The sequence below is a fragment of the Oenanthe melanoleuca genome, chromosome 14 (genome assembly GCF_029582105.1).
Source record: "Oenanthe melanoleuca isolate GR-GAL-2019-014 chromosome 14, OMel1.0, whole genome shotgun sequence".
NCBI classification, from domain to species: domain Eukaryota; kingdom Metazoa; phylum Chordata; class Aves; order Passeriformes; family Muscicapidae; genus Oenanthe; species Oenanthe melanoleuca.
The window spans coordinates 2,811,959-2,832,793 of NC_079348.1; the positions used below are offsets into that span (position 1 = coordinate 2,811,959).

Here is a 20,835-nt window from a genome sequence, read left to right on the forward strand (position 1 = left end):
AATTTTATGCAGGTATTTGCAGCTGCCTGTGCTCGAGCAAGCTCCTTCTCTCTGCAGGGCTCCCTTCTGCCTCCAGTGAACAGTGATAATATCACTTTAATGCCTCCCAACATTGCTGTGAGTAAATGCATTAGAAAATTATTTGGCTGGGCTAGTATGCTTAGTATGATCTGCTGCTGTAGTTGGGACAGTTGCACAACTGCAGTGGTTTATAAAACACCAGGCAGAGGAAGGGGATGCTGCCCCAGCCCTGGGGCCCAGCACAGCAAGGACAGGGAGCTGTTGGATGAGTCCAGAAATCAGAGGAATGGAGCAACTCTGCTATGAGGAAAGACTAGGAGAACTGGGGTTGTCCAGCCTGGAAAAGGGAAGGCTTTGGGGTGACCTGAGTCCCTTATCTGAAGGGAGATGACAGGAAAGGTGGAGAGAGACTTTCACAACAAAGTGACAGGACAAGGCAGAATGGCTTCAAGCTGAAAGAGAAGAGGTTTAATTTAGACACCAGAAAAAAGTTCTTTACTGTGAGAGTGTTGAGGCCCTGACACAGGATACACAGAATTGTAGATGCCCCATCCCTGGAAATGCTCAAGGCCAGGCTGGTCTAGTGCAGCCATGGCAGGGGTGTGGAACAAAATGATCTTTAAGGTCCCTTCCAACCCAGGCCATTTTATGATTTCATGGTTCCATGATCTGCTGTGACTGCTCTCTTTGTGCAAGCTGCTGTAGGAATTATACATGCTGGAGATGAGTATACCCAGCTCTGAAAGAAGTTTTTGGAACTTCTTTGCCCCCTGTTTTAGTGGCTGCAATTCAAAAATCCACATTTGTAGAGTATAGTGTGCTGTCAAAGCTGAGATCTGCAGGATCTGAACAATTTTTTGACAGCTGCAGGATGGCATTTCAGTTTCCACGGAAACTGGCACAAAAATCAAGGTGAAGTGTTGGCTGATAATCTAATAATAAAGCTGAGCATTTAAATATGAAGTTCTTCACCTTTGTTTTGCTGAGAAAACTTCTGCTCCTACAGCACCCAGCAAATGCAATAGAGGCCTTGTGTCTTCACAGTGTGGTCACAGCTTGGGCTGTGTAATCTCCTTCCCAGAGATGAAAGACAAAATTCAGCCTTGACCCGTTCAACCACAGAGCCTTATCCTCTGCTTTTAAGATAAAGGGCTGATTTGTCCCCACAATTACTGCACAAACCAACACCATTGTTCATATGACAAATTACAGAGTAACAGAAGTTCTTTTGCTTTACCTGTGTTTTTCTACTGTGCATTTCCAGAACCTTTCTGTGCTCAAATGAATTTCCTTGTAAAAAGTTCTCATTGCATACACTTTTTATCTGCCCACACTCTTGCTTATCACCTGAATTTAATGGCTCTTTGGCTTTGCACTCACTGGACTATTGTTTTGAGTCAGTGAGTTTGATGGTTTTGCTGAACATTCCTTTTTGCAGGTCATTAATTTCTAAGGTTAACAAAATGAATCCTCCTACTGATACTTGCTACGTCCCACTAATCTCATTGCTATATCCTGAGCTGCTCAATTACCTTTTGTCTTTAATTTCAGGTGCATTTATCAAACCCACAGATCAGTCTTTTGTGCAGGAAGAAGTTTCATATTGGATTCAAGAACATATTCATGTGAATATTTCTCATACTTATATTTCAATTTGCTAAGGCTGTTTAAATTTTCTTGCTTAATTTGCTTCTTGACATACCCTTTTAAGTGTACTTTCTCCATTGCTTTTTTTTTTTCCCCAGAGATGTCTTTCTTTCTAACCTCTATTCTTTTTTGCTCTTGAAGAAGTGTCTTCCAGAATTTGATAGTGTTGCCTTTCTACTTTGCAGCACTTTATCTTTTCTACCTCCCTGAATCAGTTGGTTCCTTTGCCATCCTTTCTTCACTCTAGGCAGAGAGTAAAAGTATTCAATATTCTTCTGAAGGACATTTAATCTTTTTTTCTCAACAGGAAATTGGGGATTTTCTTAGGCCTGTCTTTTGTATCTCTGATTCCATTTCCCACTTTTTTGACAGGGCTTGAGAACTACTTTGCCAGGTTTGGCATGATCAGTTGTGTCTTGGCCTGGACATATGGAGGAGAACACAAATGCAAAAACCCAAAGCAGCAAAGTTCATGGCCTAACACCCCCTGGCACCCTTTGGATCACCTGGGTATACATTCAAAAGGAGGCCAAGCATAAGTCTTATTGTTTCAAACCCAAAATATGCCAGTTTCATGTGTCTATAACTGAGTCTGCTCTCACAGATATTGTCTTTGCTAGCAGTACAGTATGGAGGAGAAAGGCCTTTTTTACACATTCATTAACATGTCAATGGGTTGTCTTTAAGAGCATCACAACTGTAAGGGCCACATCTTTCACAAATGTAATGAAAGAAGCTCAAACTAAATTCTGGCTGCAGAAACCCCTGTGCAGTCTGTCTCAGGACTCTGAGCTGCATTTTGCATATCAGAGATCTCTTCTTCCCACTGCCCAAGGACCATGTAGCCATTGACAAACCACACTGACATCCCAGAACAAGTCACTGCCTTTGGCAGTGGCTCAGAAGGCTGGGATCTCAGGAATAAACAATAAAACTGAAGCTCTCAGGCACAGTAGCTTCTTTGCTAATGAGAGGTACATTCTTAGCAGTAACTGGATACAGCTGGAGATAAGAGTTTGATACCAGAGCACAGAGAAAGAATGCAAAGAACACCACTCTTAATCAACAAGCTTGCTTAGAAATACCATTTCTCTTTGGAATTAAAGCTGAAAGAAGTTCTCTTTGGATGGGACATTTTGACAAACACTTGGGTTTATAGGATTTGTTATCTTACATGATCCTATTCTATTTCAAATGTATCAAGTTAATTAAGGGTCATGTAATTTCTTTTACAGAAGAACTGAAGCTCTGGGCTCCTCTGAGGAAGCAAAGAAGTTGGACATGTGAGATGAGTACCCCAAAAACCTCATGGTGAATCCCCTCACATTCAGACAATTATCTTAGAATCATTTTAGAAGCTATGAAAATCCCCAAGCCCACAATCCTCAATGCTTTAAGCAGAGCTGGGGAGGGTGTGTCACATTTTAAAAAAGAAGTGGACACAAAGGCACTTCTGTTTAAAAGCCTCCAGGGTACTCTGAAATGCTGATGGGCAAAGCCTGGCTGAGCAGGAAGCTGATAGTAAATGATAAGTCTGCAACAGACATGGAGTTTATACAACCTTGAACATTGATTAGGAATTTCAATTATATATGCTTTGCTGAGCAGCTTTGAGCCACTGTTTGTTGCATTTTTTGGAAGAGGACCTTTGATGGCTAATTGGGGAGCAACATGTGATAAAAAAGAAGCATGAATAGCCTAAAAACAGCTACTTATACTGATTAGAGTGCTGCTCTATTTTAGAAAGTGGTGGACATGTGGAGGTTTCTGCAGGACCAAAATACTGCTAACAGGTGAGTGTGTCATCACTACTGGAGCTTGACAGAATCCTTTGGCTTAAAAAGGGGTCTTTTAAGACAGGAAAAAGGACAACATAACTAGGTAATCTGGCTCATTGGAAACACCTCCTCTGTTTTCAACCTGGACACATCAGTTCCTTGATAGAAAAAATACCCATTCAACAGTATTTTGGGTGACTTCCATTCCCAGTAATATTGTTGTACATAGCAGAAGAGGTATGTTTGTCTTAGGCATTTTCCTCTTTGAAACAAACAGCAGAAGGAACAGAGAAATTACAAGAGGTAGTGAATTTAGCAAACCTGCACATAAAACAATCTTTCATAAGAATAAAATGCTGCATTTACAGCTGTAAATGTACACCCTGTATAAGTTAAAAATACAAAGCTACTTTTACTGTGTTTCTTGTTTTCTTTAAGTTCAGAGAATGAAGTACTCAAGTGCTGGACTTAAAGTGGTGAACCTCATTGTACTGGCAAAACCAAACCATTCATGCAGCACCAGGCTTTTGACTTAGGCTAAGTGAGAAAGTTAGTGCAACCAAAGTGCAAATGTGTTCTTCACAGTGTGTACATTTTGACTGGCTTGTAAAGTGAGTGTAGAAGTTCATGACTCTCCCAAGCAGCTTCTTTTGATGATTGAAGAAAACATGATCTGCAACACACTGGGCCACAGCCAGACTTGGGATGGTTAGACCGGTGTTCATCAGACAGTGGAGAAAAGTCAAAGTCAGCTACCTGGAAAAGGAACATCAAAAAGATAATTTTAGCTCAGTTCCCACTGGCTCAAGTTCAGCAAGAACACACTGGGCTACAAATGGCACTTGGCCCTCAACCATTTTCACTCAGGCACTAACTTCAAATAGAGTTGTGATTTATAGCTGCTGTGCACATGGCTCATAGGCAGTGTCTCTAGAGTGTATCATTTATATTGTGGCACAGTGGAGAGGGTATTAGGTACTTTCCAAAGTACCAGGAAAGCTACTTTTGATTTAAGAACTCATGCTTATTGCAAAAGCCTTTTGTAGCAAGTGAAAGTATATTAGAGATGGAAGGGAGCTGGGGAGATGGAGGCCACATATGAGGGGTAGGTAACAATTTAGGACTGATTTAGGTTACGTACCCCTCCATTTTTATTATCCTGTATCCTCTTGCACTGTCTCCTTGCTTTCTTTCCTGTAACTACTCTGATGTAGATCCTCTGAAATGGATGCTTCAATGCAAGCATCTGCTTGGGGAATATTAACAAACTGCCCATTATTATTCTGGCAATTTAGAGTTCTCTGCAACAAGCCAGAATATGGCTGTTTCTTCATTTGCCTACACTGTTTGGGTTTTTTGGTGGAACAGATCACATGTACCAAGGAAATTCTCCCTCCTGCTCTGTTTGTCTGGGGATTAAAGAACCTTTCCTATCAGATACCTTTCATGGCTGAACTATCCCAGCTCAAACTAAGAGTAACTGAATACCTCCACAAGATCTTTTTGTGTGTTACTTCGAAAAGTTGTGTACAGCACCAGTATCAGCATCACTGAAACCAGAGCAGTGCAGAGCAGGACAAAGAAAGCTGGGTGGATTCCTAGGAAAAAGCACAAGGACACATTCCTGGAGTGACACAATGCTCCAGAAAAAGGCAACAGCGAGAAGGTAACAATGAAGAAATGTTTAGAAATATTTTTAGGAAAAAGAAGGGATGTGTGTAAGAAGGAATAAACTTTTCAGCCCTTATCACTCCAGATTTTTCTAAAATCTCAGGAGTGGGAGAAGGGTTTGCAAGGGTCTTTCCCTTTATACCCTCTTTTCTCTTGAAGAGCCTAAAAGCCTCCACCCGGTTACATATGTTAGCTCCTGACTCCCCAGGGTGTTTGTGGTACCCCAAGAGGACAGGAAGGACTCTCATCTCCCAGGAGTCTCCAGCACAGAGGATCCAGCCCTGAATGCACACCAGTGCCTTCTGGGGTGCTGCCCTGTCTGCACACAGCTGGCTCACAGTGACATGGTGTGACCAGTCTGTCACAGCCTGGCTGTGCCCTGTCCTCTTCACTTGGCCACCTAACCACTCTCCCAGATGGTTTAGGGACCCAAGAGTGTGACCATGCATGGGGGAGCCAGCAGGAGGGACAGAGACTTGAAATGAAATGGAGGCCTAGAAAAATCTACCCTCAAAAATCCATAACTAAACTAAGCAAAAAGAATTGGGACTGCTTAATTAAGGCAGTATTACAGATGCATATATTTTCCTAGTTATCCTCTCTAACTACAAAAGCTGGACTATTTAAACTGAAAAAAATATTTCATTTAGGTAATACAGCCCTCCCAGTGTACTTATTAGCTTCAAGACACTCTTGGGACTAAGGGTTCAGCAGAACACAAGAAGCTCAGAGCAATTACAGCAGGCACATTATAAATTCTCACTTCCCTTTTGTTCCTCTACTTTTAGGGATGTACACCACATTCTTGAAACCTCATCTGCAGGCTGGTTAATCCGTGTTTGTCCTAAAGGTGTTTGGGACTCCCCATGGTGCTCAGAGTCCCTGCCCCCACCTGCTGGCCGCACTTTGATGCCGTGGTACGTCTGCAGCATGGTCACGCCCTTCTCCACCCTGACACTGAGGCAGTACTGTCCCGCGTCCCTGAAGGTGTGGCTGAGGTTGTAGCAGGAGCCGCTGATCTCCACCAGATGGCATTTGTCACCTTCCAGTGGAATGCACTCGGATTTTATAAGCCAGCATAATGCCAGTGGTGGGCTGAAACGACAAGAGCAAAAAGGCAAAATTAAAAAAAGGTGCTTTACATACAAGGATTGTACTTTTCTGTAGAGATGCAGGGTCTTTCAGACTCTTAGAGCTCATGGCATTTCAAGTCAGGAAAATGCAATATTCAACAGTATTTTCTGGGGGGGAGGAGGTGGTTTTGTCTTTTAAAGATAATTGTTCTGTGGAGTTCAACTGACTTTTTAGGAAACACTGGGGTAAACACTTAGAGAGACAATTTTGGGGGAAAGAAGTTGAGTTTGCTACTTACGTGCCATTGATATGAAGAGATAAATTCAAGTTTTCCATTACATGAGTCTCTCTGGAGCCCACTATGTTAATACTTTTAACAGCATCTGAGAAGAGATGAAAAGCCAGCAAGTCACACTCCACATATAAACTTGAGTCTCTCTGGTATCCCCATGAAGGATTGTTTCCACAGACTTGCAGGTTTGAGCTTCATCAGTCACACAAATAAAACTATTTGTCTCACACCACGAAAGGAAACCTACCACTAGAAATATTATAAGTTTCCTGAATTTTTGTCTGACTGCTTTTTAGTATGTATAATCAACTTCATTAGTTCTTTACATTTTTAATTCTGTGTTATTTACTCTTGAAGCTAATCAAAGCAATAAGACTTTCCTGATGCTTGATTTAACTAATTTATTGTTCAGGGATAGCTGGTGTAAAAACTGAACAAACAATTCCACCATAAGTTACCATACCAAACTTCATTGTTTGAATTATGTGAGAGGCTTTTACAAAAGAAAGTAAAATTATAAGATTAAAAAGAAATGAAATATTTTATATTTCCCCCCTATTTTTTCTGCCCTAGAAGAGCACAATGTCAATTCTGCAATGGAAACACATCACGGAATGATGTTACGCAATCATTGCATGTGAAACAATGTTGAAGCTGTGTTACCACGTCAAAGCTAGATTGTATCTGTACATACTAGCTTGTATCTGTTCATGCAGGGTTAGTTCTGCACTGAAGGTGCAAACCACTTCCCCCTTACCCAGGAGCTCCAGAGCTGCGGTAAAATCCCCAGTTTTCTGCACAGTTTCTCTCTCGTGTATGACACTGCCAGTTTGCTCCCATTCAGCCACAGCCTTCAGATGCACTGTGCGGTTCCCCTTGGAGGAGCAGTTGCAGTAGACAAAGGGTTCCTTGGTAATCTGGTACACCCTGTGTCCAGCAGGAAAAGATGTAGAATCAAAATTGCCTTTCACCAAGTGCTTGGCTATTTCTGCTTTAAAAAGCTCTAATTTATTTTCTTTACAGACAACGTTCCAGTGGCTGTGATTCTAATTCTTCTTTATGTCCATATAAATGAGGATTTATGTCTGGGGTATTTCCTATAGAACTACAATTAGTACAAGATCCAGAGTAAATCTCTCAATTTTTAATTAAACAAACTAAAGATAATGCTAAAAGAATTCACCAAATTGAATAGGAATAGTCAGTGAATTATGAAAATAACTTTTATAGCAGGTAGACTGCTAGCTAATAGTCTGATTTAATTGGAATTTTTCTGAATCAGAACATCTGAATCAGAGCCATCTTGAATACTCATTAAAGCAAAGTAACCACACCTACCCATCTCCAAAATCCCAATTGTAGACAAATGATGCTGACTTAAAGTAATGACTTGGGTCATGAAGAGTGAAAGAAATTCGGGTCACTGTGTCCACGGAACTAGAACCATGTGTGGTAACTCTGCTGTCTTCTATCTGGGCAATGGTGAGATTCCCTGTGATAAATTCTGCAGAATGAAAAGAATGAAGAAGAATGACAACATATGTGACAGAAGAATGACAGCATACATGACAGAAGAATGACAGCGTGCTTCCACAGCACACTCTGTGTACCAAAACATTCTTTCAGATGTACTGGGTAAGTCTTTCTGTGTCCCAGACCAAGTGGGTAAGTGTATTTTTTATCTATTACTCAGTCTTGTCATGTCTGTGAATTAGGCAGTGAAATTCAAATATTTATTTAGTGTTATACAATGGGTTATGATAAAATATCCAATAGAACTAAGAAATAATCCTGGACTGACTGAGTGCAATATAAACTTTTACTATTGATTTAAAAATAGCTGGTCTTAATATCAAGCATCTAGATTCAGAATCAGGCACTTAGCAACATTTGGAAATGCAGCCATGACTTCACATCCAATTTCAGTACACTTGGACAGAGCTTTAAAAGAAAATGTAATGCTCTGCTGATGGCCTAAGATTTGCTGTGTCATGCAACAGGGAAAACTAGCAGATGGTCACTGCTGATGGTCATCCTAACTTCAAGTCTTGAAATGCTGGGAGGCTGTAGAAGCAGCATTGTTCTAGGAGCCTGGGCACCACTGACCCATGCTGATGTGTGAACTGCAGCTGCTGAAACATCTGGTTTCTAGTTCAGTTTCTCTAAGTGGCAGAGGCAGGAAAAAACAGGCAGCATCACAATTTCTTCCTGGATGTAGAGAGACTAGAGCATGGTAACAATTGCACTATGCCACTCAAATCCACCTTCAGCCACAGGGCTGCAAGTCAAACTCTGTTGTCAGGAGCCATATTTACACTGGCTTTCCTCCTGATGCTGGTGAGGGCATGTACAGTGAGTTCCTGGAGAGATACAGGTTTTATTTTACCCATTTACCTGTAATCTGAAGCACGGTGATGTTTCTTGCAATCGGCCGACACAACCAACAGTTTTTGTGAGTCACCCAGACAGACACAGGGAAAGTGCCAGGAAATTCACCAGTCACATTAATTACAGAATTAAACTGCTGCTCAGATTTCTCTATCAGAATCAGAGGAGCATAAACCCAGTTGAAGTGATACACGTTTGATGTGACATTTGTGTTCTTCATTCTTAGCCTGGCCTGAACAGTAGCTTGAGCTCCTGTTGTGATGGGGCCATTGTTGGTTATTTCCAGGCTATACAACTCTGTGGAAATCAGAGGAAAAGGAGTAAACCAAACCTTGTTGTATGACATTTTAAATTTCATTTATTTATTTATACATTTTAACTAGTCAGCTCTAGTTCTATGTCTTACAATGACATTCATCCCAGCAAAGACTTTGCCACCATAATTTTTTATTGTTTAAATAACAGAAACTGCTGCATGTGTATATGAGTTCAAATAAATAGCAGTAAATAATATGTCAGACTGGGTCCTAGAAAGTTCATAGCAGAAGACAGCTTCAGTCTAGAACGTCACAAAAGCTTTGATGAGGTTTTACACCCAGAGATGTGTGCTGGCTGTAGCTTCATTGTCACTAATGATCTAACATGATCATTAGACTTCCAGCTACTGGAAGACCCTCAGGTCTAATCTCTGCCCTAAAAGATGTAAACTTTCAAACTCAGGTGAAATTTCATTCACCAGATTCTTTTACCAGCTCTCTTGAAAAGTTTCTCTAACTTTCCTCATAAGTAAATATAAAAAAACCCAGTAAAAGCATTTTCTGTACTATGGTCAATCGTAAATTTCCTTTTCCAGGGGAGGACCAAAAATCCCAAGGTAAATGAAAGTTGTACCATGCTCTAGTGAGCTGCTGTCCAGAGGGACCTGGACAAGCTCAAAATGTGGGTCCATGGGAACCTCATGGGGTTGAACAAGGCTGAGTGCAAGGTGCTGCATCTGGATTGGGGCAGCCTGTGGTATTCAGTACAGGTTGGGGGATGAAGGGATAGAGAAGGATGCAGGGGTACTGCTGGATGAAATTCTGGACTTAAGCCAACAATGTGCACCCAAGAAGGATATGAGGCTGAGATAAAGATCAGCCAGCAGGCTGAGGGAGGTGATGTTTCACAATGAGGGTGGTGAAACACTGGCGTGGGTTGCCCAGTATAAACATTCAAGGTCAAGTTGGATTGGGCTCTGAGCTACCAGATCTAGTTGAAGATGTCCCTGTTTGTGACAGGGAGTTGGACTAGATGACCTTTAAAGGTCCCTTCCAACCCAACCCATGCTGTGATTCTATAAAATATCAAGGCATATTTAGAGGTGCAGGACCTGTGATACTGAACCAGCTCTGCTGCTCAGAATGACTCACCATTATCTCCTCTGCCATGTGGAACCAAATTGCTTACTTCAGATCTTGCAACTACTGCAACAGGCAGTGTTGAGTTTTGTGGAAAGGATACACTAAATTTTCCAAAAAATAGCAGTGCAGCAGCATTAAAGGATGTGCATGTGTTAAAGAAAATCAACCCCAAGCCCCAAAACAACAGGAAATGCAAAATAGCTGTGAATTGGGACAGAGCTGGGAACAGGATCTGGTTGCTTGCCTCCAACATGGAGCACTTTCCCTTCCCTTCCCTGTATCTGAGCTCTGCCTGGCTCTCCTCTCTTCAGCAGTGCTGGGCAGAGCAAAAGAGCTGGAGGTTCTAATGCAGGTGCCTTTCCTTATCCTCTCTCTCAGCAGCCACCAGACTGATTCAGGGACATGAATCTTTGACCTTTAGAAACTGCATTTCTCACTCATCCATGACCTCTAATACGAAGGGAGCACTGGGACCAGTTAACCCTGTGCTGGCTTTTCTGAACCCATCAGCCTGGGATGGGATGAAAGAGACAGAGTTTGTGCCTGCATTTTATTTTACAGATTACAGGTGCTGAACAATTCTGGAGGCAGAAGAACTGAACTGTAACACTACTGTTCCCATTTCACAGCACAAGAAATGGCCCTGAGTTCAGTTTTTGAGTTAAAAGAGAAATGTTTGTGATTTGATGAAACCTGGCAGAGGGAGGTTTCATGTCTCTAGAAGATTTAGGCTATGCTCCACTTGGATTCAGCAGAATTCAGGAAAAAAATAGCAGACTACCTCATGCTTATCTAGCACTTCTCCTTGGAGGTTATCAGTGCTTTACAAACCAGGGCCAAACCGGCCCAACAACTGCAGCAGCTGGAGCTTCAGTGGCTAACTCAAGGTCACCCAGGGAGTGACCGGCACAGCAAGACTCTCCATCCAGTTCAGGGATTTCTCCTGCCTTTCCGACCTCTCTGCAGGATGGAGCTCTGTGAGTCCCTCAGAGAGGGACTGCAGCTGCCCCGGTGCCTTGTGACCCGCGGCGCGGGGTCAGCGGAGGAAGCAAAGTGCAGCTTTTGGGTTGGAAGCGCAAAGCAGAACCGCGGCTGCCCGGGATGCCCCACCTTCACTGCAGGCACCAAGATCGCAGCGCCTGAAAATAAACTCTGAGCTGCTTCCATCCCTTGTCACAGCTGTCAGGCTCGGGCAGGAACCATCCCCACCCGTGATGCAGCTCACTCCTGAGCTCTGAGCCCTCTCCCCCGCGCCCCTCGCCCGCTCCCCGGCGGCGATGCCAGCACAGACCGGCGGCCCCTTCCTTACCTGCGGCCGGGGAGCGAGCGTGGCAGAGCTGCAGCAGCAGGAGCAGCAGCAGCAGCGCGCAGCACAGCATGCTGAGGGCGGCGGGGCCGGCGCCGGGGCCGGCTCTCGGAGCGGGAGCGGGTCCGGCCGCGCTGCGGCTGCTGTGTCCGCGCCCCCCGGCCGCTCCCCCGCCTCTCCCGGGGGCAGTTCCTGCGGGATCGCGCTGCCAGCGCCACCGGGCTGCAGAGCTGCCGCCGGCTTGAACAAATAGGCAATAAAACCCACAAATGCCTCGCGTCTGCCCCGGAGCGTTTGGGAAGGGGTTTGCGCTGCGCTTTGGTTGCTGCAAGCCCGTGTGAAGGTTCCTGCGGTGGGGCGGGGATGCTGTGCCGGGGCAGCTCTGCTGCTGTTACCGGTCCCGCAGCGCTCCGAACGGCCTGTAACGGGTCCGCTGCTGCAGAGAAGCGACAGCAAAAGCGCCGGAATGTGGTTTTCTGGTGTCCTTTTTTTGTCTCTTTATTTTGTTTTTTCCTGTTTCTTTTTGTATATTTTGGTTTTAATTCGTTCACTTTTATTTGTTTTATTTTCTTGAACTCATACATCCGAAGCACTTTCTCACTCCCGCCCGCCGCTCTGTTTCTTGTGGCGGATCAGTCTCCCCGGGGCGCTTCGCTGCCGGCGGGCCGGGCTGGGCGCTGTGCGGGCCGGAGGCACCGGAGGCACCGGCCGCGGTTACCGGAGCCCGCGGGGCCCGCCTCAGGCGGCTCTCAGGGGCGGGCCAGGGTGGCAGGGCCGGCGAAAGGAGCGGGCGGTGCCGCGGGGCTGCGCGCCCGCCTCCGCCCGGGGAGAGGCGCGGGAGGCGGCACCGGCAGGAGGCGGCACCGGGAGGAGGCGGCCGGAACTGGGCTCGGGCGCTTCCGTCGCGCCCATGCGCTGCCGGCGGCCTCCGGGAGCAACAAAGGAGGGAGCCGGGGGGCCGCGGGCGGGCGGTTCCGGGGAGCCGCGGGGTGAGGAGCTGCGGCCCGGGCCTGCGGGAGGCGGGAGGGAGCGGCCGGAGCCCCGCGGAGGCCTGGGGCCGAGCGCGGCAGCGGCAGGGCTGAGGGGCGGGGGAAGCGCCGCTGCGGCCGCTCACGGTGCCCGTGTTCGCAGGGCGGAGATGGGCTCGGCGTGATGGCGCCTGGCGGCGGGCAGAGAGCCGGGCGAGCAGCGCTGCGGCGGGGAAGGTGAGGGGCGCCGGTGAGGCTGGCCCGGCCGCAGCGGGCCGGGAGCGACACTGACGGGAAGCCCCCGGGGAGGAGGGAGGTCGCGGCTTTCTCAGGGTAGGTGCGATTTTGGGCTGCTCTACGAGCGAGGCAGGCTGCCCGTGTTGGCAGGACGGCTGCTGGCGGCCCTGGCAGAGTGTCCGAGGGTCGCTGTGAGCTCGGGGTGTGGCGGGGCGGAAGGCAGTGACAGGTGTGCGGCGGCGGGAGCATCCCCGAGCCTGGAGGGGAGACCGGGCAGAACTCCCGAATGTGCGTGCTGTGAAAGGCTCAGTAACTCAATATCTGTTAGTACAGTCCTGTCGCAGTGAGTGCTGTACATGCTTGGTGTTGTATTTGTAAGCCTAAGCGAGTTACAGTTGTGGTTTTTGGAAAAGGTGGTCGTCTTCAATGTGTTGGAAGAATGGGTGTAGGTGATGGGATAGCTGCTGTTAACAAGCCATATAAGCTAAAATACTTCTGTATTCTTTTGTAGGTCTGTTGATCTTGATTTTATGTACTGAAAGCTGATCTTTCCTCCTCCAAGATGGCATTTGTTTCAGCACAAGGGCCTACGGTGGTGGACCAAACCACTTTGATGAAAAAATACCTTCAGTTTGTGGCTGCTCTTACAGATGTCAATACACGTAAGGGACTTTTTTCTTATTGAAAGTTGAAGATCTTCAGTAGCTTGTTTCACAAGTGTTGCAGACTTGTTCTGACAGTTAATAAATGAGACAGTGAAGTCTGTCGAATTCACTTTGAAATTTGTTTTGATTTTTGAAGAAGCAAAATGATGAGAAACACTTGCATGAGCCGAAGTGAGTGAGGTGTGTGTGTGTGTGCAGTTGTGTGGTGGCTGTTTGAGAGAGCTGTGTGTCTTATAATTGGGCAGTGATAGCTAAACTGATAAGATCTGATTGCTTCTTTGATCAATGAGCCTGGTGGTTTCCTTCATGACCTAGTTTTATGCTCACATTTTTTTTGCTTGAATTTCTATTTTCAGCTGATGAAACCAAATTGAAAATGATGCAAGAAGTCAGTGAGAATTTTGAGGTAAATGAAAAAATAACAACCCCAAGCAACAAAACCCAACAAAACCCCTCTAACTTTCTGCAATAGCAGCCTTTCTTGTGCTTAATGCATATTAATTGAATTCTGATATTATGCAGTTAAAATATTAATAGTAGCATCCTGTGACTTATGATTTATATTGCTACAAGTCATTGATTTTAGGTTTGTATTTAGGAATTAACCAGGCAATTGAAGAATTACAATTGGACTTAGAGAGCTTTCATTGCCAAATCTTTATTCATTAAGCATTTAAATAGAAGTGAAGTAAGAGATTTTTCTTCTATTTTTTGAATGCTATTAGATGGCTATTAGATTTCTTTTATGTAGTTCAAATGTGTATTGTGCCCTTGTGAAACAGAGGCCCTTCTGATTGCTCTGAGTATTCCATGGTATGAGAGAGGAGCTGTCAGATGCAGAATCTGACATCAGGAGTGGAGATGTCTCCAGTGACATCTTCTGCATGGTGGTGGAGTGATGGATCATCATTTTAGATGAGCAGCAGAGAAAATGTGAAGCACAAGTTAACCCAGCCCTGTGTTAGCAGAAATTATACTTTAGTTGAATACCTAGTTGTTATGTGCCTGTTCTGAAGTTACAGAAAACTAAAAATCATTCCTGTGGAGTTTTTTATCTGCTTAAGCTATTTCTGAAAAAATTTATCTGATTAAAAGAATAGTTTTAACTGCTTAGTCTGGTGATCTGTTTAGAATCTTTAGAAGACTTGGTTGATTTTCTTTGCTCTTCCCATCAGTAGGGAAGAACTTCAGGATTTGTTTTGCTAATGTTCTCTTGGAATTTGCTTGGTTCTGTGTGTGTGTGTCAGCAGACTCTTAGTCATGGAATCTATTAAAAATTCACTGAAAACGTTTAATAGTGATTTTGAATGTAACTGAATATAATTGTGTGATGTCTATTTTGTAACTCCCCATTTTTTGTTCTTAATTAGAATGTGACATCATCCCCTCAATATTCTACATTCCTGGAGCACATCATCCCTCGGTTTCTCACCTTCCTACAGGATGGGGAAGTTCAGTTTCTGCAGGAGAAGCCAGCACAGGTAAACTGTGTAGAGCATGTCCTGCCTTTTGGCTGTGAAGTCCTTGGTTAACCTAATGAACTGATTTAAGAATTGTTAAAAAGAGATCTGTCATTTGGAGTGGAAGTGAAGAAGTCCTGTTTCTAAATAAATTACCTATAAACTTTACTAATCTGGGCTTCTGTGAAACAGGAGGAAAAGTAGGTGCATCAGATTTGGCTTTCTTACTGAAATGCTACACATTGTTACAAATTACTGACTTTACTGAAGGTTAGGAATGAGAGGCAAAAGTTGAATCTTTGTCATTAAATACTTAAAATTGCATTCCTTAAAAAAAGTCTGATTTTTTCAACAGTAAATTTGTTAAATTTGCCTCATTCACATAGGTGGGTAGTAGGAAGGGTTATGTCTTTGTATACAAACCTATGTCTATATGAAATAAAATGAATTTTTTTCAGAATTATTAAACTGAAAAAGATGCTGCAACCAACTGTTGGGTTTTGTAGGCTTTTCAAAAAGTTCTGTCACATCACTATTTTTTTCTTTTTTTTTTTTCTTTTTCCAGCAACTCCGAAAACTTGTGCTTGAGATAATTCACAGAATACCAACAAATGAACATCTTCGTCTCCATACCAAAAATATCCTGTCTGTGATGTTCAGATTTCTAGAGGTATTTTTCACTTCCTCTTTGAAATTTTCAGAAGTATTTTCCTCTACTTTCTTCCTCTCCAGAATTTGCTGGGGGTAGGATTTTCAATGGCTGTGCTGCTGGAGCAGGAATGGGAGGACATTCTATTTAAGCTTCACCCATGCCCTCTCTTACAGGTTTTCTGCATGTTCTCTTCTGCCCTTTGGAGAAACTTGGATTGTACAAGTGCAGGGAACTGTTCTCATGCTGGGCAAGATTTTGTGGCAGATTATTTATTCTTGGGAGTTTGTTTTCTGTCTTGGAATTCACAGCACTGTTGTTTGAAGCTCACATGGGGGTCTCTGTTTGAGGGGCAGTGGGAACAGATCTGGTGGTACACTGGTTGAAATGTCTGGGTTTTATTCCCCCAGGGGTGGATTTAATTTCAGCTGTACTCTAGGACTGCAGGGTATCCAAGGAAAGGCATCTTGCTCACTCAAATCTATGCTAATGGGGCACTTTAGATTGTTAGGAAAAGTATAATTGTACAGGGTTTTGGAAGTGCCCATTGAGTAGTTGAAGAATTTAGTGAGCAGTGAGCTCACTAAAGTGTTTCTTTTATTTTTTTTTTTTTTTTCTAGACAGAGAATGAAGAAAATGTACTGATTTGCTTAAGAATAATTATTGAACTGCATAAACAGTTCCGACCAGCAATCACTCAAGAAGTAAGTCATAGCTCTTGTCACATGGTGTAAAACTTGCTGCCATGCTCTTTGGAATTGCTATTTTGCTCAAGTGGGTTGATTGCTTTGTTTTGCTGTTGTCCTTTCAAGTTGCCTGACCTGTTGTGGTAACCATATGTTTAATTTTTTTTTCCCTCTTGTTTTTAAATCTTAAAGTAATTTTTAGAAGAAGATTGCATAATTCTAGCACCCCTGGGGAAAAAACCTGTTAAAGTTTAGTTGTACTTGGTTTAAATGTTTATGGACAGTATGATCAATTTAAGGAATAAAATTCCCACACAAAGGAAGAGTATTGATGCTGTTTTAGCTTGTAAAGGAAAATCCTGAAAAAGGAGTTTACTCTCATTGACTTCCCTTGCCTCCCCTCTTCTCTCCTGTGACTCATCAAGGGGAATTTGGAAGTTTGCATTGTTATTCTCTTGCTTTTTGTCTTGATTTTTTCTTGGGAAGACGTAGTTGTTCCATAGTAATTATACCTAACAATATTGTATTGGAGCTATGTAGAGATGATAGGTAGATCAGATTCTTTCTAAGTGAAATTTGAATTAATACTGGCAGAGCAGAAGGAGGTAGGAGAACACTTTCAAATTATTTTCAGTTATCATGAAAAATATACTGTACTGGTGAGTAGAGATTTTATGTATTTGTACTGTTAGAGACTTTAAAATTGTTGTTTTAAAATTATTTTTTAAAAATGTCTTTATGGCAACTGACTTCTTCCTTCCTAGATTCATCATTTTTTGGACTTTGTGAAACAGATTTACAAGGAGCTTCCAAAAGTAGTGGTAAGCTTTTTATTTCTCAAATTGCCCTTGCTGTACTCAGAAAACAAGTTTTTGTTTCTTAATTTTATCTCTAAAAGATGCTGACATAATTGTTTTGCATCTAGTGCATTCAGTACAAAGTAAATGTAGTTTAGTGAATCTATTTATCAAAACTATGTCTAAAAATGGTGACATACAGGTTATGATGTGGAAAACCTTCTGTTTCAGGCACACTGTTACTGGTAGGAGAACATGGAGGTGAGGTGTAGTTCTGAAGCAGGGTGAGGTTGGCTGCAGTAGTTTCCATGTAGCCAAATGTGTCTGTTTTTAAAGGAAGGGTGACAGTCTGGTCTTCCCTCCCTGATACAGAGTAACCTCTTGGGATGCTTGCCTTTGGCAGAAGAGCCTCCTTGGCTGGGGGCGTTTCAGGAGGGGTTGCAGGGTGTGTGTGTGGCCCAGGCAGAGCTGCAATGCAAACATCACTGCAGAGAGCAGAAAGCTGCTCTGGGGGAGTTCTATGGAGGCTGTTACTGACATGGTGGTGTTTTTCTCCTGCTCTTTGCTTGTAGAATCGGTATTTTGAGAACCCTCAGGTGATTCCAGAGAACACTGTTCCCACTCCTGAGATGGTTGGCATGATTACAACCATCGTGGTGAAGGTGAACCCGGAGCGGGAGGACAGCGAGACGAGGACAGTGAGTGTTCTGCTCTGAGCTGGGACTGTCTGTAGCACAGCAACACAGACCATGGGGCCAGGCAACAATAACAGACTTGCTTTTTGCTTGTTTTTCTTATCAAAACTTTCCTGTACAAGCTGATTGAAACTTCCCAGATATTTTCTATGCAGCTGTAATTACAGGGTTTTTATTTAATGTAATACCCAATGCTTTTGTGATTTTTAAAAATATTATTATTGTTAAATATAGTGCTACTAAAATCAGCAGTTTCTGTGTTTTACAAACTCTTTTGAATTAATAATTAGACTATTTATAAAGCATGCATTATTTCTTTCAGCATTCAATAATTCCCAGAGGATCTCTATCACTGAAGGTCTTGGCTGAGCTACCTATTATTGTTGTTCTCATGTATCAGGTTAGTACATTTCGGTATATTGCATGTAAATACTTCCTTACTGAATGGCTCATGTAACTTCTGTTGGCTAACATACTAGTAAAATGAATGTGATATACTTTTGAAATTGAAATATCATCTAAAAATAACCTGCTGAGATGTCTTAATTTTTTTCTGATAAGCTCTCCAGTAATTTGACTGCAAGTGTGACTTGTGAATTTCTATAATAATACTTTTTTTTTTCAGCTCTACAAATTGAATATTCATAATGTAGTAGCTGAATTTGTGCCCTTGATTATGAACACTATTATAATACAAGTTTCTGCTCAAGCAAGGTAAGAGCATTTAACAGTATTTTGATGATACTTGAGATAAACTTGTCATTCAATATTGCTCAAAATATTTTTGTCTTCTATGCTGTGATTTTTGATTCTAGCTTTACTGCTTTTAATCTCAAAAGTAGCAACAATTATTTGACTAAAATTTTTTAAAATTTTTGATGTAATTTGAAACTTCACTGAATTTTCTGAGTGAAGGTACTAAAGGGGAGGAACAAAATTGTAATCACTGTTTGATTTAATTTCAGACAACATAAGCTTTATAACAAAGAGTTGTATGCTGATTTTATTGCTGCTCAGATTAAAACATTGTCCTTCTTGGCTTACATCATCAGAATTTACCAGGTAGGATGAATTTTTATTACTTTGGTACTTAATGCATCAAGTTTCTAGTTGCTTTATGGCAGGCAAGTGACCTGCATGACTGCAGTGCATTAGGGGTTGGAGGCAGGAGCATTTGTGTAGAATATCTGAAGGTGGAGCTGTACTTGGTTATCCTTTCAAAAGTATCCTCATATGAATACAAATTAAAATATGTCATTCTCCCTCCCTGGGCATTTATAGAATGACTGTTGTATTTTTGTTTTAGGATTAGATTTTGGGAGAGAAACTTGTGAATTGTAGTGGAGTGCTATTTCACAAAAGTAACACAAACCTTAGAAATAGAATGTTGTAGTAGCTGTGCTCATATTATTCTTTTTTTTTTTTGTTGTTGCAGGAATTGGTGGCTAAATATTCTCAGCAAATGGTGAAAGGAATGTTGCAGCTGCTCTCCAATTGCCCAGCTGAAACAGCACACCTCAGGAAGGAACTGCTGATTGCTGCTAAGCACATCCTGACAACAGACCTGAGGAGCCGTACGTAGCACTTTTTAGAAATGTACCTGTCAACTGAAGGGTTTCTGCTACTTATGTCAATTTAAGAGGCATGTTACTTGTATTGGACTATCACAAGATGCCAGGCCAGATAGAATTGTTGTGTGCAGGTTGCCCAACTTGTTGTTTCAACTAATTCATTAGTTATATGCAAAAAGTTGTTCAAACTTGTAAGTAACCTGAGCATTTTTTTCTCTTTGCAAATATAATTGGCTTTGATTGGGTAATGCAGTGTTACTCAAGGGGAAAGTGTCAGTTGAGTAGGCAGTCACAAGAAATTGTTTGAAAATTTCCTTGTAAATGGCACTGCCTTTTCTAAGCTTCAGGAATTAATTTGGGGATAAAATCACTTTCTAACTTTTGGTGTAAATACTTAAGTGGTTTAATGCTTAACTATTAAGCATTATTTTGATAATTTCCTTTGCCAATTGCTGTGTATGGCTTTTTCATTTTTCTTTTTTTTTTTTAAATTCTAGAATTTATTCCATGCATGGACAAGCTGTTTGATGAATCTATACTGATTGGCTCTGGATACACTGCCCGGGAGACTCTGAGGTATGAGACAGTTTACAGAAATGATCTGGGTGCCTGCCAGGGGTGCTTGCTTTGAAAATTATTAATATTCACAGCAGCTTCTCTATAGGGTCCTAAATATTTGCTTCAAATAACTGATATTACTAGCAGCTTCTTCTGCTGTAATGGTGGCTTTTGTTTAACACTTTGATGGCACAGAATGGTAATATGAGTGTAGGACAAAATAAAAAAAAAGGGTATGAAGATGATTTCAGTTTTTTGAATTGTGGAAGACAACCAAAACAGAGAAACCAATTCATTATCTCCCCAATATTTCATGAAACACTTTATATCTTATGTCCAGTACGAGATCTGAATGAGATTTAGACTGTTTTGTCAATGAATACTTTAAAACTTACTTATTTGCAATTGAAAAAGTAAATGGAGAGCATACTTAACTTTCTGGATCTTCAGTGGTCTAAATTTTAGGTGAGCTTGCAGACCAAATTAGTATCTGAGCTAGGAGAATGCCTTCCTTTTGTTAAAGTATCAAGTGTATCTTATTGATAACATGTATTAGATTTAGAAGATCTGCTCTGCTGGATTCTTTACCTGGTGTTGAAATGAAATGACTTTAACATTTATCAGTTTTCATAACTGCTTTTGAAATCATGCATCATTTATGATTAATTATGAAACAGATTACCAGCACTGCTCAAAATGTGGCTAACATGCATGTTAATGGCATGTAGATGAAAATATGTGGAGGGGTGTTCTGCAGTGAAGAAAGAAAGATCAGAGAGGCAGTACCAGAGTTGTGGGATAGATTGATGCATCATTGGTTTAGATTGCACAAGTTAAAATTCCCATGTGAACTCTGGATTTGCATATGAAAGTAGAAAATTTACACTGAGAAATCTGGGAGTATCTCCAGGCAGTAATTATTTGTTTACTCAACAACATTTTTAGTTGTGCTCAATGTGTTTTCCTCATGCC

General features: G+C 42.3%; 2 protein-coding genes across 3 annotated transcripts in view; one reads left to right on the forward strand and one right to left on the reverse strand.

Annotated features, from left to right (window-relative positions):
- Positions 1-3,641: 3,641 nt before the first annotated feature.
- Positions 3,642-12,150, reverse strand: TMEM130 (transmembrane protein 130). Its single transcript, XM_056503159.1, has 8 exons — positions 11,581-12,150; positions 8,878-9,168; positions 7,822-7,987; positions 7,241-7,410; positions 6,490-6,574; positions 6,010-6,212; positions 4,935-5,044; positions 3,642-4,202 (listed from the first exon to the last, which is right to left on the reverse strand). The coding sequence occupies exons 1-8, from the start codon at positions 11,648-11,650 to the stop codon at positions 4,026-4,028; spliced, it is 1,272 nt and encodes a 423-aa protein (XP_056359134.1). The 5' UTR covers positions 11,651-12,150; the 3' UTR covers positions 3,642-4,025.
- A 318-nt stretch (positions 12,151-12,468) lies between these two features.
- The window catches only part of TRRAP (transformation/transcription domain associated protein), a 72,877-nt gene continuing 64,510 nt past the window's right edge, over positions 12,469-20,835 (forward strand). Inside the window, exons 1-14 of one of the 2 annotated variants that reach the window (XM_056503161.1) lie at positions 12,473-12,566; positions 12,709-12,782; positions 13,294-13,444; positions 13,804-13,853; positions 14,818-14,928; positions 15,473-15,577; positions 16,177-16,260; positions 17,007-17,063; positions 17,612-17,737; positions 18,057-18,134; positions 18,360-18,448; positions 18,700-18,796; positions 19,170-19,308; positions 19,803-19,881. In XM_056503161.1, the coding sequence (XP_056359136.1) occupies positions 13,345-13,444; positions 13,804-13,853; positions 14,818-14,928; positions 15,473-15,577; positions 16,177-16,260; positions 17,007-17,063; positions 17,612-17,737; positions 18,057-18,134; positions 18,360-18,448; positions 18,700-18,796; positions 19,170-19,308; positions 19,803-19,881 (1,115 nt within the window). In that variant the 5' untranslated portion in view covers positions 12,473-12,566; positions 12,709-12,782; positions 13,294-13,344. Of the gene's footprint in view, positions 12,567-12,708; positions 12,783-13,293; positions 13,445-13,803; positions 13,854-14,817; positions 14,929-15,472; positions 15,578-16,176; positions 16,261-17,006; positions 17,064-17,611; positions 17,738-18,056; positions 18,135-18,359; positions 18,449-18,699; positions 18,797-19,169; positions 19,309-19,802; positions 19,882-20,835 lie in introns of both variants that reach the window. The other variant, XM_056503160.1, reaches the window with a different exon arrangement.

Coding starts and splice junctions, on each gene's coding strand:
- TMEM130 (XM_056503159.1), bottom strand. CDS start 11,650: ATGCTGTGCTGCGCGCTGCTGCTGCTGCTCCTGCTGCTGCAGCTCTGC. Junction 6,213..6,489: donor TCTCTTCATATCAATGGCAC/GTAAGTAGCAAA, acceptor TTGTCGTTTCAG/CCCACCACTGGCATTATGCT. Junction 5,045..6,009: donor CATCAAAGTGCGGCCAGCAG/GTGGGGGCAGGG, acceptor GCTTTTTCCTAG/GAATCCACCCAGCTTTCTTT.